The sequence below is a fragment of the Hemitrygon akajei genome, chromosome 29, assembly GCF_048418815.1.
Source record: "Hemitrygon akajei chromosome 29, sHemAka1.3, whole genome shotgun sequence".
Classification (NCBI taxonomy): domain Eukaryota; kingdom Metazoa; phylum Chordata; class Chondrichthyes; order Myliobatiformes; family Dasyatidae; genus Hemitrygon; species Hemitrygon akajei.
In genome coordinates this window covers 34,912,116-34,926,934 of record NC_133152.1, presented here as the reverse complement: position 1 = coordinate 34,926,934, position 14,819 = coordinate 34,912,116, and the positions used below count along the sequence as shown (strand labels likewise).

General features: G+C 40.3%; 1 protein-coding gene across 1 annotated transcript in view; it reads left to right on the top strand.

Moving 5' to 3' along the window:
* Nucleotides 1–6,725, top strand: part of skia (v-ski avian sarcoma viral oncogene homolog a) — a 39,482-nt gene extending 32,757 nt beyond the window's left edge. The window contains exon 2 of the mRNA XM_073032537.1: nt 6,618–6,725. Coding sequence (XP_072888638.1) covers nt 6,618–6,698 — 81 coding nt within the window. The 3' untranslated portion in view covers nt 6,699–6,725. The remainder of the gene's footprint in view (nt 1–6,617) is intronic.
* The last annotated feature ends 8,094 nt before the right edge of the window (nt 6,726–14,819 follow it).

The following is a 14,819-nucleotide window of genomic DNA, read 5'->3' as shown; positions in this document are numbered from 1 at the left end:
CAGACTGTTGAAATGAGGCTGTGCCTTGAAGCAGACAGCGTTATGGCCATACCTTTTTCTGCTTGTGTGTCTGTTGAAGGGTCAAAAGTTCAGCCCATCCAATTTGGAGATAGGACCAGGCAGGAGGGCTGGAATGCCATGCTGTAAAACTGCTTCTCCTCCTTTCCCTTATGACCCGCCTCTCTGCCTCCACATGCTGTGAGAGGGATCAACTCCACGCCTGGCCCTGTGCTCCGAGGACTGCCATTGTCTCTCCCTCTGCCTGTCCTGATTATCCTTTCCATTGATAGGTTAAAACCCCTAGTGGGGGGGCTTTTATATCTGCCGCTGATAGTAAAAAAAACCTTTCCCTGGTTCTTAAGTATTCTGTTTTTAAATAACAATCAGTCATCTATGTACAATAAAATCCACTACACAGTAAACATTATGGGAGTCTCAATTCAATCCAATTAACTACATTATATTTCAACTGCAAAATGGAGTTGGTCTGCTGTGCAAAGAGCAACAGAGTGATTTATGATACAGCAATGTGTGTTATACTGCTTTTAATTTTGATCAGTAAAGCCTTTTATGATAATACATTTCTATTTAGAGTTATTGCTGTATTCATGGGTAAGCTTGCAGAGGATAGAACAGTGGCTGGATTAATGCTGAAGGTTCTTCAGAGAGCAAGTTTAGGTATTGATGTACTGGTGCATTGACAGTGAATGCACCTCCTCACAGGGAGAAAGGAAATTTTGGGGGGAAATGCTTTGTATAGAATACTTACTTTTCCGGACTGTCTTGACTTGTGAGCAGTGTGATTTGGGGAAGTTGTACTCCACAGTTCATTGCTCTCAAGAGTAAAAGAACATGTCTTGGAGCAGACATTTTGTGCAATAATTCTCCCTTGCAAACCTCTGAAAGTCTCCTTTTGATGAGATTGTTATTGGGATCTATGGATTGTGAATTGCATTCTCTGCTTGTTGTCTTGGTTTGATGGTGGGTAGAATCTCAGGTGGTGACGAGAGGCCGTACAGGAGTGAGATATGCCAACTAGTGGAGTGGTGCTGCAGCAACAACCTGGCGCTCAACGTCAGTAAGACGAAAGAGCTGATTGTGGACTTCAGGAAGGGTAAAACGAAGGAACACATACCAATCCTCATAGAGGGATCAGAAGTGGAGAGAGTGAGCAGCCTCAAGTTCGTGGGGGTCAAGATCTCCGAGGATCTGATCTGCTCCCAACATATTGATGTAGTTATAAAGAAGGCAAGACAGCGGCTATACTATATTAGGAGTTTGAAGAGAGTTGGTATGTCAATAAATAGACTCAAAAACTTCTATAGATGTACCGTGGAGAGCATTCTGACAGGCTGCATCACTGTCTGGTATGGAGGGGCTACTGCACAGGACTGAAAGAAGCTGTAAAACGTTGTAAATCTAGTCAGCTCCATCATAGGTACTAGCCTACAAAGTACCCAGGACATCTTCAGGGAGCAGTGTCTCAGAAAGACAGCATTCATTATTAAGGACCCTCAGTGCCCAGGGCATGCCCTTTTCTCACTGTTACCATCAGGTAGGAGGTACAGAAGCTTGAAGGCACACACTCAGCGATTCAGGAACAGCTTCTTTCCCTCTGCCGTCCGATTCCTAAATGGACATTGAATCTTTGGACACTACCTCACTTTTTAATAAATATGCAGTATTTCTGTTTTTGCATGTTTTTAAAAAATCTATTCAATATACTTAAAATTGATTTACTTATTTTGTTTTAAAGTTTTATATGTTATTATTTTTTCTCTGCTAGATTATGTATTGCACTGAACTGCTGCTGCTAAGTTAACAAATTTCAAGCCACATGCTGGTGATAATAAACCTGATACTGATTCTGATTCTGATTGAAATAGTGACACCAAATTGGTGGTATCTCTGTTTTAGATGTTTCTTCCTGTTCTCCATGGAACTGTGGCATGGAATGTCTGTGGAGCATCAAGTGTGAAGGAAATTTAGGATAATGTGGACAACTTGTTCAGTGTATTTATTTTTACTTCAAGAAATCCAGATATACTTGATATTTTCCCTTGAAAAATCTCTTTTCCATTTCTTTCCTATTGTCCTGTAAGGATATTACTAAGCTGCCATTGAATGCTAGTCTCTAGTGAAATTTGCACTCTTCACCTGAGAGATTCAACCACTAAGATAGTGGGCTATTCAGTCATTTGGTTTGAAAACCCATGTCATAATTTTCTTCAGAGAGCAGGGTGTGGAATTAAACTTTTCCTTCCTCAGAAAAGAAAATAAAATTTCCTTCCTCATTCTTAGCCTAGCACTCTAGTGTGAAATGTAGAATTTCATTTTATCTGTGGTTTGTTCAATTGCTTCACCAGGAGGGTGAAAACTGTGGATGTGATAAATTTTGAGGAGATTGGGCATTTGATGAAATTATCAAAATAGTAAGGGAGAGATCTGAAGCCTTAAGGCACACACTCAGCAACTCAGGAACAGCTTCTGCCCCTTTGCCATCAGGAATCTAAATGCTCATTGAACCCATGAACACTACCTCATTACTTTTTAAAATTTCTATTTTGCACTGCTTATTAACTATATATATTTTGTTTTACTGCAATTCAATTTTTGCTCTGTTTTATATTGTACTGCTGCCACAAAGACAATTTTTCATGACATAAGCCGATGATATTATACCTGATTCTGATATTTTTTCATACCTGACCAGTGCATACCTGTCCAACAAGAATCACTTTTTTTTTAATGGGCAGGTGTTGAAGGCTTTCCACATTCACTTCTGCCAAGTTCAAAACAATATCCTCTTGAAAATTAGACACTTGTCAAATCTGTGCCATCTCTGATCTGACATTACTGCAGCTTTCCAAACAGAATGGGCTAACCCCTAACCTTAACCCTTCATTTATCTTGATAGTTAATGCTGAAATAGTAGGTTAATTGGCCACTATAAATTGCATTAGACTTTGTAAGTGTGTGGGACGAGATAATGGAAACGGGAGAACAGGTTACAGAGAGAATTGTCGGGGGACAGAATTTGTCAGCCAGGTGAGCACAAAGGGCTGAAATAGCTTCCTATATTGTAAGAAACGACCAAAATACAGAAATAGTAAAAGAGCTGTGACACTGAATTGCCATTTGTAAATGATTCTGGCATTTCCCCCCCCCACCCCCACTTTAAAAGTTCTACCCCTCAAGGTCAGAACATCAATCACATAGTAAAAATTGTCTAGGAGAGATGGTCCATGCTGTGGACCTGGTGAGTTAGACGCAAAGGCAGGAGTTTAGGGAATTTGACTCTTGTCCTTTTAATTTCATCTCCTCCTGAAATTAAGAACTGTCTAAGGGATAGAATTTCAGCTCATCTTGGAATTCAGGAGAAATTTGCCTCCTGCTGAGCCGAGCATCACTGTTTGCAGGGCTTCATCCATCACCTTACTCCCTGCTCCATCGCACTCAGCCCCCCAAAGAAAACTTAGCTTTTGACTTAATTTCCTTTTCAGCTTTTTTTCTGCCCCTCCACAGACTTAATACTCAAAGTCCCTATTGTGCCCGCTTTCTGTTGAAATATTCTATGAGAATATCACACTTCAACCCCGAATCCCAAGCAGCCCTGTTGGAAGGAGGTGTTCAGGGACCCAGAGTAGGAATTGGTGTAAATCTCATTTTTTCTTGAGTCATTGAGTTACAATACATGAAATGGGTTTAGGTGATATTTTTTTTCTCTCTAGTTTCCTATAACCTATGAGTTTTCAAGTTCCCTTTGAACCATCTTTAATATGTAGTACACTGTTCAATGGAACTTAGACGTGAGAGCGGTTGATTAACATGAAGTCCAAATGATCAGGCAATCTAGTAAAATAGTTATGATTGGGGATAAGGACTCTTACTCAAATTGTTATCTGTTCTCATGTGAAATGAGGCAGAGTCCTCTGGTTCAAAAGGTCATAACCTTTCCTCTGCTGGTCACTACAGATCTGTAAAGATCAGATGTGGAGGTGGGAGCGGAGTGCTTCGAGCAACAATGGAGCTGTATATCACTTTCAAAGCAGCAATGGCCTTATAACCCTTTTACCTACTGTACTCACTCATACCTATATCTGAGCGTCAGGCATAACAAAGCTTTTGGAGCTTAACTGTGCTAGAACTCCAGAGTGAACGCACACTTAATGAGATTTCTCTTTCCTGGGAGCTGAATCCAGACTTCTCGGTTTTACTGGCCCTGAGGTTTTAGCCAGTGCTGACCATCCTCCAAATGTCTACATCTTGAAAGTGTTTGTGGGAAGCATCAAAAAGTTATAAAGGCAAAAAAATATGGAATTCATTACAAAACTTAATTAGACTGGGGGCGGGAGGAATATTTTTCCTGGGCCAATTTTCAGAAAAATAATCCTACAAGTTTATGTTCCATGACTATAGTGCCTCTCGACATAAACTTGCCTTGCACACATCTCACTGTGAATCTATAAGTTTTTATTCTGTCTGTGTTATAATTTCATCTATATCCTCACAAAACATACAATTTTATGCTGATTTTTTTTTTAATGACAGGAAATTGCTTTTTATGCTTTCAGAGAATTAGATAATTTGCTTTTGAAACCAGTTTGAATTAATTAATTTGAAGTCCACTGTGGTTGCCTGTAAGTACAAGGATTATGTGAAAAATTGCAAAAATTGATTAGAGCGTTAACAGATGTGTTTATTTATTGAGATACAGTGTGGAATAGGCCTTTCAAAGAACCCTAGCCTAATCACAGGACAAGTTACACTGACCAATTAACCTACCAATTGGTAGGTCTTTGGACTGTGGGAAGAAACTGGAGCACATGGAGGAAAGCCATGCAGTCACGGGGAGATTATACAAACTCCTTACAGGCAACAGTTTGTTTTTTCACATCGCATGCATTCAGTAACCAATTTATTAGATACCATCTGTACACCTGTTCATTAATGCAAATATCTGATCAGCCAATCACGTGGCAGCAACTCAATGCATAAAAGCATGCAGACATGATCAAGAGGTTCCGTTGTTCAGACCAAACATCAGAATGGGGAAGGAATGTGATCCAAATGATTTTGACTGTGGGATGGTTGTTGATAGCGGATGGGATGGTTTGAATATCTTAGAAACAACTGATCTCCCAGGAGTTTCACATGCAACAGCCTCTAGAGTTTAAAACATCCAGTGAGCACAGTTCTGTAGATGAAAATGCCTTGTTGATGACAGAAGTCAAAGGAGAGTACACTGCTTCAAGCTGACAGGAAGGTGACAGTAACTCAGTGGTGTGCAGAAGAGCATTTCTGAGCGCATAACATGTCAAAACTTGAAGTGGATGGGCTACAGCAGCAGAAGACCATGACCATGCACTCATTGGCCACTTCATTGGTTACAGGAGGTACCTAATAAAGTGTCTGCTGGGTGTATATACTATCTTCTGAATCCTCCCTCCTGAAAAAAGTGCTGAATGCTACATCCAGTAAGGATATTCATTGTACAATTAGTTGAATTATGATGGAAAAAAATCCAGAATATGCTGTTAGGAAGACAATTCCTTACATCGTTCTAAATTCTGGTGTCTGTGCAAGTCTTCAAGCCACAGATAGCTTTCTGCCAAGCTGATTTATTCGTCTTCCTAAGCTTCCAAGTGGTATTCGGAATGGTGCAATGTAAGAAATCAAACTTGCAGTCCAAAACTGGTACAGCAGATCGGCAGAATTCACTCACGCAGGGGTTTGACAAATCTACTGCACTAAGGAGCGTTTGACCAATGTTCTCACAGTTTCTCTCATAATTCTTTTTAATATCTGGAAGACATCCACTTATCAATATGGTTGAGGGAACTGTTCAAGCACATTGTAATGTTGTACTGCATACTCTGCCTTTTTAAAATTTTGCATGTTAAAATAAAGCAATATAAATTGTATGTTTTATAGTCCTGGGCCAGTATTTTTTCTTCCCCACACACTATATTAAACACTACGGTACTTTGGAAAGTATGTTTAATGCTGGTTTATATTTTGTTGGCTGTTTCACAATCTCGAGAAGTCTATCTGCTGCTCAATGAAGCCTTTGTTTAGCAGCGTCTCTTGAAGAACATTAACATTTTCTTTCTTGGAATGTTGGGTAGATGTTTTCCAGCGTCTGAATATTTGTGTTGAACGCCCAATTTAAGGGATGTTTCATCTTGCTAACCTGGTCTTAGTCAAATTATTTTTATAATTATTATAGTCATTATTATAGGCTGTAATGAATTCCTTAGATTTTAGACATTTACTCTTGAGTAATTTTGAGCGTCGTATCGCTAGATTCCTTAACAAATGATAGAATGAATCAGACAAAGGTATATGAACAAACAAATGTGACTATGCAGACTATCTTTATTTTTGTAATAATACACATCCAGAAATGTTCTGGGCAGCTGCAATCTGAGTTAAAACTGGGTAAGGAATTAGCATTGGTGCTCTGAGGCCTTTTCTAATGTTCTAAGACCAATGGTCTCTTGTCTAGTAGAACTACGATAAACATTTATAACACAGTTTCAGAGAAGAAACCTAACGATATTCTTTTTTTTCTCTTCCATGTGCTGTTCCTGTTTCCCTTTGGCGGATATTCTCAGGTAAGGATTTCAGTTTACTATCCTGGATCTAATGCCACAGTGGGATACACAGAATATTTCTATGTAGCAAAAGTTTTCTAAATCCAGTAGTTAAGATGCTTTTGAGATATGAAGTTCAGTCGTTTCCATTTAAGAAAATCTTAGTTCTAATCAGCAGCAAAGCAATTCCTATCAAAACGGACAGATTTTATCTAAGTATCCTGACAGAATGTTCATCATTAGGGCTTTTGTAATGTTAGTTATATTCTATGTTGTTATGTATTTGCTTCAAGAAACAACTCAAACCTGTTAATCAACCATGGGAATAGGTTCACAGCTGCAGTGGGATCTTTATATTGTATTGATATGTTACATCTTTCAGTTTCATGTGTACAAGCAGTTTTAGCTCTTTGTGATTTATTGCGTATAATATTGTCAGTTGAGCATTGCCTCTTTCTGTGGAGGAGTGGAAGGTGGGTTGTGATCGTTTGAACACAGTGGTTGGTGGGGGATTCCCTGCTCCCTAAATCTTTGCCGTCCGGAGATTCCGTTTGTGGTCCTGATTTGTCCGCTGCGGTTCTGACTACCAGGTGGCATCTTTATTGCAGCTGTGCACGGTGGCGGTGTGTTGTGAGTGAGCCCAAGGGTAAAGCTGCAGCTGAAAGCCTAGTGTGACGTGGTGAGAGACAGGACACTGGTCTCTGAATTATTGTGTTGGTTATCCATACTAAAGTGGTAACAGTTAACATATGAAGTTTTAGAAGTAGCTTACACTTGATTGTTCTGTATTGAATATTTCAGTTATATTTGAGTATCATTGTAAGTACGTTGTTTGAGTTCAAGTCCTAAGGCCAAAGGATGTGTCACAGTTGCAGTCCTTTTAGGATTTGTCAATTACTATAGCAGGTTCCTGTCAAACTTGGCTACTGTGCTCCACCCTTTGAACTCTGGAAGAAATGGAAAAGGACAAAGCAGTCTGAAGTGGCTTTCGAGAAGATAAAGGAGAAGGTGACGTCAAACACCACTCACAGATTATGATCCACATCGTCTGGTCGAGCTTGCCTGTGACACCTTGCCTTATGGTGTAGGCGCAGTCACGTCACATGTTATGTGCAATGGAAGTGAACGCCCCATAGCCTTTTCATCACGCTGCCTTACTGCTGCAGAGAAAAATTATGCACACATTGACAGAGGTCTTGAGTCTGGTTTGGTGTGTAAAACATTTCAACCGGTACTTGTGTGGGAGAAAGTTTACCCTCATTACTGATCATCAACCACTAGTGTCCGTTTTTAATCCACAGAATGGTGTTCCACTAACAGCAGCAGCACATAGGCAGAAATGGGCTCTGTTTCTTGGAAGACTGAATTCAGGAAGATGGCTAATCATGGACATTCTGATGGATTGCCCCATTGACCCTTGGAAAAGGAAATACCTGAAAAATTTACAAAAGAGGACACTTCTCTTGACGTATTCTCCTTAATGCAAATCGAAAGTCTCTCTGTTACGGCAGATTTGATCCAAAGAGAAACTGCAAAAGACCCCACACTGTCTCAGGTCTACATAGTGACTCAAAATGGCTGGCACGTGCCCCAGGGATCCCAGTTCCCCTATTTTTAACAGCACAGGGATGAACTTGCCCTCGACAGAGAGAGCCTTATGTGGGGATCGAGAGTTGATATACCATCCAACCTGAGAACTGAAGAGTTGGAGGAGCTACGTAACGGTCAGCTGGTCATTCAGGCCTGGTCAAAATGAAAGTGTTGGCTTGAGGATTTATCTGGTGGCCTGGAGCAGATCGAGCAGCTCATCCTGCACTGATTGGGATGCCAACACGTCGAGAAGCTGCCAAGAGCAGCACCTCTCCATCCCTGGGAATGGCCTGCATTGCCCTGACAGAGGGTTTATGTGGATTTTGACAGACCATTCATGGGCACAAGTTTCTTAATAGTAGTGGATGCAGCTACACAGTGGCCAGAAGGGTTTCCAGTAGCCTCCATTACAGACTACACCCTTGCACACTGATGTGTTGAGAAGCCTCTTTGCAAGGCCTGGTGTTTCAGAACACGTGGTCAGTGACAATAGACCACCATTTGTTGGGGAACATTTTCAGTCATTCCTGAAAATGAATGGGATAAGACCCATTATTTCTGCACCCTACCACCCAGCTACAAATGGCTTGATCAGAAGGTTTGCCCAGAGTCTAACAAACTCACAGACACTGAATCAGAAGCTGGCCAATTTCCTCCTTGCTCATCATAAAGCAGCACAGCCCACAACCACTACGTCGTACGTGTGCGTCTCGCTGAAGTTAAAATTGAATCTAAGACCCATTCTCTCGCCTTTAATTAGACTTATGTTTTGGAGTTATAAAACATAACATTGACCTTCTATAAGATTAAATAAATTAGTGTGTCAGGTATGAAAACATTTTGATAATGGTTAAATTCAAATAATGAAACATAGAAAGATTAGTAAAGCACCATGCAAACTGGGAATGATAAGTTAGTTTACTTTTTTTTGGGAAACATACCACTTTCTACAAGTTAGCTATGCAATAAAAAGTTAAAACCTAAGAAATAGAAACACGGATAAGGCCATTCAGTGCCTTGTGCCTTCTTTGCCATTGAGTAAGATCAGGACTCATCTTTTACCTCTGTGCTTCGTGACTACGGTAACCTCATGATCCTGATTCTCTTAATATCTAAAATATTGTCACTAGATATAACTCTAGTCAACAACCTGCAGGAGAAACTCAGTGGGTCCTGTGGGGGAGCTTTGAAAGGAATTGTTGACGTTTTGGTTTGAAACTCTACATCGGGACTATCTATTGATTTCCTGCAGCAGACTGATTATTGCCCCAGCTCTGTACATCTGTGTCTTAATAACTTTAATCGTTGTTTTTCCTTGCTACAAAAGATATCCATAGAAAAGAGAATCCCAGAGGTTTCTTGGATACAGTAAGCCCATGATGCTCCCTCCCTTCCCCTTCCCTGTCCTCTGTGCGTAGGAGCACGACATTGCTTTCTTCCTGCTTCATGTGGTGTGGTGCCCACTCTGTAGTTGTCAATCACATTGTGTGATGAGGAGCGAAAAAGAAGCTTCTACACAAAATGGAGTTCTAATGGCCATTGTTTTTTATTTTTCTCACTTCGTGTAAGTGGGATGTGGGCCTTGTAGGACTTGTCAAGGAATTGCGTTAAGCTTTTAACCAGTCTCTGTCTCCTGACTTTGTCTCCTCCTCTCACCTTCCAAACCATAACAGGGGAAGTCCCTGTGCACTGGTAAATGGAACAATTTACTTGCAGGAAGATGAAACACCAATTATATAGAGTTGCTTCAAAAGTAACTGTGTTAAAAGCTGAGTGAAGTAAGAGCTAAGACCGTGGTCTGTGGTCTTTGGTTTTGGATGAAACCATTACTCGTGGTGTCTGGTTTTAATATGGTTGATATGTCTCCCACAACATTGCAATGGCTGTCTTTGGGTTTACCACCAGGATACTTTTTTGCCTCTGTACTCTCACAATACAGCTTATCTTTTTGAGGTTACTGAAACTTGCTGAAACATTAATAATGCTAAATTGTCAATTTTGTTTGCACCCATTTATCAACAAAGCAAATATGTATATTGTACACGATTTGGGAAATAATTTGTGTCCTGATTTGGATTTACTTGGTTGTCTTTTTGAAATAGAAGTTCTGAAACATTTTTAGAAACCACTGCACTTGCACAGTTTGTCTTTTTCTTGCACATTGGTTGCTTGTCAGTCTTTGCTTGCCTGTAGTATTTGATTCATTGATTCTATTGTTTTTTTCTTTGTTCTACTGTGAATACCAGTAAGAAAGTGAATCTAAAATCGCATATACATACTTTGTACTTTGAACTTTGATATCTGCATCCAAAAGTGGTGGCAACTTCTTCACTCATAGTTGAGCATGTAACTAGAAAGAAGATTAGAGAAGAATTGTACTCCCTGGTCTAAACTGAGCTATTTTCAGCAGCTTGTGTGTACTCAGACCCAACAGTATTCCTTTGCACCAAGTGACTTAGAAAGCACAAAGGAAGTGTACAGTCATTTAGATCCAACTCCCTTCTCTTTAAATAGGCTGTATCTCCTAACTGTTCTTGACTGTCATGATGAAATAACCCAGCCATCAAAAGCAAAACCTCTCACCAAATCAGAACCGAAAAATAAGCTACAAAAGCAAAAGGCAAGTGTGGCCCTTTTTTTTTGTAGGCTGAGTAACTGTCTCACACTTCCTAATTTACTTCCCCTTTTTTGTTAAGTGAAAATATAACACCAAAAATTAAATCTTGAGATTTGAAACCATTCTGGCTTTAGTGGGAATGTGGGCTTGAACATTTATGTGCGAGTAAAAATTCTTCCAGTTAGATTACTCAGTCGCTATTAGGGTTGCCGTGGAGGATCACTTTATCACCAGCTATTTAAACATCTTTCTCTCGTTTGCCCGTTACGCCGCTGGTGTTGTAGGGCATCAGTGACGGTTCCCCCATCTCTGGCAGTGTTCACGGCTTCCTTCATCGTGTCAGTAGCTTCCTCTCAGTTTTCACTACTGTTGGCCATACTAGTCTCAGAGGTTCAGGAAAACCGTCACCCACAGGTGTAAAGGGATTCTTGTTTGCTGTTCCCATAAGAATTTTCTTTAAACAGCCCTGAGCTGAACCCCCGAACTTGGAGGATTATTTAAACCTAGAGTTATTTATTTCCCAGAAGCAGTAAAGACAAAGTTCTGGGAGGAGGGCATGAAATACAGGGCATATTTGCAAATATTATGTTAGAAAGAAATAGGGGAAGGTTATCATACCTTCTGTAGAGGACTGAAAGCCCTCTTGATTCACCGGACTCCAAACACTACCATATAAGACTACTTATGTGGGGCTGAGGAGAGGAAAAAAGGATCGGCCATGATTGAATGGCAGAGCAGATTCGATGGGCCAAGTGGCCTAATTCTGCTCCTGTATCTTACAGTCTTATAAACTGATCGTGCATGTTTTGGGATAGCATTGAAAATAAAATATGCTCAGCAATGGAAGGATTCTGTGTTGTTATGTCAGTGTAATGTCATTATAATGACCCATAGACTCGGAAAAATGTAGGAAGCTGCTGAGCAGATTAGATACCACTCATGCAAAGCACAAAAACGAGATTTTCTTCCTGGATCCAAGCTAGGATGTGGTTCGTTTGCCGCTAGCATCGTATATTGTGAGCGGAGTATCAGCAGTGTAACGGCACCTACACTCCTGAAAAGTTCACATTTTGGTCTGAGAAAGTAAAATATCCTTTCTAAAGCATGTCGATTGCCATTTCAATAATTATATTCCAAATTAAGATACAAGTGTATTTTCCCATTCTTTGAATAATTAGGTTAAATTATTGGACATTTACTAAAGTTCCTATTATTTTCTCATGCCTGTGGTACATATCTATTTAAATATCTACCTATCATTTACCTACAAGACAGTGTGATGTTGCTTAAATCAGGCCTGAGAAAAATGGAATCATTCAGAGTAGTGTGGCTGTAGCAGTTTAAATTTGTGTTTTTTTTAAAGATCTTTAATAAACTAAATAACTTGCTGATCAGGAGGAGAGACAGTTTTAAGCAATTAAATGACTTAACTGGGTCTCATGATACACATGTGGACTAATTGTTTCCTGTCTGTACAAACAAATACTCAGACAGGCTGAAAATTGAACTGTCACTGCAAATCCAGTGCATCTCCTGCCATCTTGCTGATTCCTGTGCTCCTCATTATAATGGACATTGGGATTTCCAAGAGAGGATTTAGCCTTTTTGTTTGCCCGGATGCAAAATCTGTTCCCTGGAAATTGGAACTTATCAGACTTTGCTTCCTCAGTCGGAGTGATTGGCTTTTGTGCCCATTTACAGGTTGAATGTTTCTGAGGTAACGGGGTGTATCATCAGCCACCTTTGCGATCCTGACATGACTTTCACATTGGAATGCTGGTGATGATATTATTCCTGGTGCAAAATTTTTCAGAGCGTTGCTGGAGGGTTTTGAGCCAGGTGGGCCTGGGACAGAGATTGTACACTCAGCAGCCACGCGATTAGGTACTTCCTGTACCTAATAAAGTGGTCACTGAGTGTATGTTCATGGTCTTCTGCTGCTGTAGCCCATCCACTCCAAAGTTTGATATGTTGTGTGTTTGGAGATGCTCTTCTGCACACCGCTGTTGTAACGTGAGGTTACTTGAGCTACTGTCACCTTTCTGTCAGCTGGAACCAGTCTGGCCGATCTCCTCTGACCCCTCATGCTAACAAGGCGTCAACAACGCCCACAGAACTGATTCTCACTGGATGCTTTTTTGTTTCTTGCACCATTCTCTGTAAATTCTAGAGACTGTTGTGCGTGAAAATCCCAGGAGATCAGCAGTTTCTGAGATACTCAAACCACCCCATCTGACATCCACAGTCAAAGTCACTTAGATCTCTTGTCTTCCCCATTCTGAAGTTTGTTCTGAATAAGTGAGCCTCTTGACCGTGCTTTTCTGCATTGAGATACTGCCGCATGATTGGCTGATTAGATATTTGTCTTAATGAGCAGGTATACCCCATAAAGTGGCCACTGAGTGTAAAATGCTCCCGAGGGAAAGGGGTTTTAATCCTCCAACGCTGACTGAAGAGGATTATGTACATGTTGGTCATATCCATGTCATTACTGAAAGGTCACCAGTCCTCACCATTCCAACACACACAAAATGCAGGAGGAGCTCAGCAGGTCAGTTAGCATCTATGGAGAGGAAAACAGTTGACGTTTTAGGTCAGGACACTTCATCAGGACAGCATTTGAACCAGTGACATTTTGTCTTCAGGATACTTTGGAGGCTTTGAATTACGGTTGAAGAATAATCACTTGCTGTTTAATCAAAATGGATGTAAATTACATTACATTTTCTAAATTAATAATGGGTTCCTTTTTTTACAGAAAAGGTAGAATAAAAATAGTCTTGATCTCATCTTGTATCAGAGTTTTAGAGATTGTGAAGATGATTGCTTAGGATAAAGAGACAATAAATTTCAATGCTATTAAGTGAAAATGAGAGTCCTGAAGAGGTTAATTTTGATAGGCATTGTGGTCGTTTTCTCACTTCTAACCTTTGAAGTCTTAAGTCTTCACTGAAATGACAGTGAATTCGTATGCAGTTTGCTTATTCCAGAGAATTATTTATTGCAAAGTCAGATCAGCATCATAGGGGATCACACATCCTTGAATAGGATTTCAAAATATACAGTACAATTGATCCACAACCATGCGACGTGAGAGGTAAGCACTCATAAATGAAACAAGCAGTATGACAATGTTATTATATCTTGTACGTTGAGCCTCTGTAGTGGCGTGGTTATTGGTGACGTGGAGGATGTGCTATACCATGATCTGCCTACTTGAAGAAGTTCTTAACCACCTTTGACTGGAGCAGCCATTTTTATGCATGTCCAGTGAGCTGGGCTGTGTGGGCGGGAAAACTCTTTTACATTTGGTATTTGTTGGATTCCCACGGACACTTAAGGCGCGCGGAAATAAACAACTTTTTTCAAGCAAACTCTATGAAATAGTGATCTGGAATCAATATGATTCAGATAATTTTTAAATACGCATTTAATGTGTGCAGTGAGAACTGGGACATAAGAACATCTCCCTCAGAATGATGCATTATACTGCGGGCTTTATCCAGTTACTAAGCTTCTTCCTCCTTGGGACACTGTTCACACAATGTGCACGATCAAGGAAATGGAAGAAACTATTTGGTGGCTAAAGTACACTGGGAGTTCTAGAAGTGAGTGCCTTTAAGCACTACGATGTTTGTTTCGAAGTGGGCTATTCATAATGAAAGGGCATTATAGGGTGCGTGGGACCCTTGGGCTTCTGAATAGCAGCCATGTCATGACCTTCACTGGATTTAGCAGAAATCTTGGGCTCATTAAATCAGTGGACATGACTGTCATGATATTTTAAGTGTCAACAGACTTTAAATTAAGACTAGCCACTCCTGAAGTAGGGAAATGCAGTCTTTGAAATTTGATCAGTGTTTGGAAACAACCTTCCCATTGGCTGTACACTATGAAAGCCAAGTCTTGTGAGATGATCTATTGTGTGACAGAACCTCCATCAATTGTCCCATTCAGTTTATTAGGGGCACTGCAGGGATCTCTGTTTCGGCTTAATAGTCAGGGTGTAGAAAGCT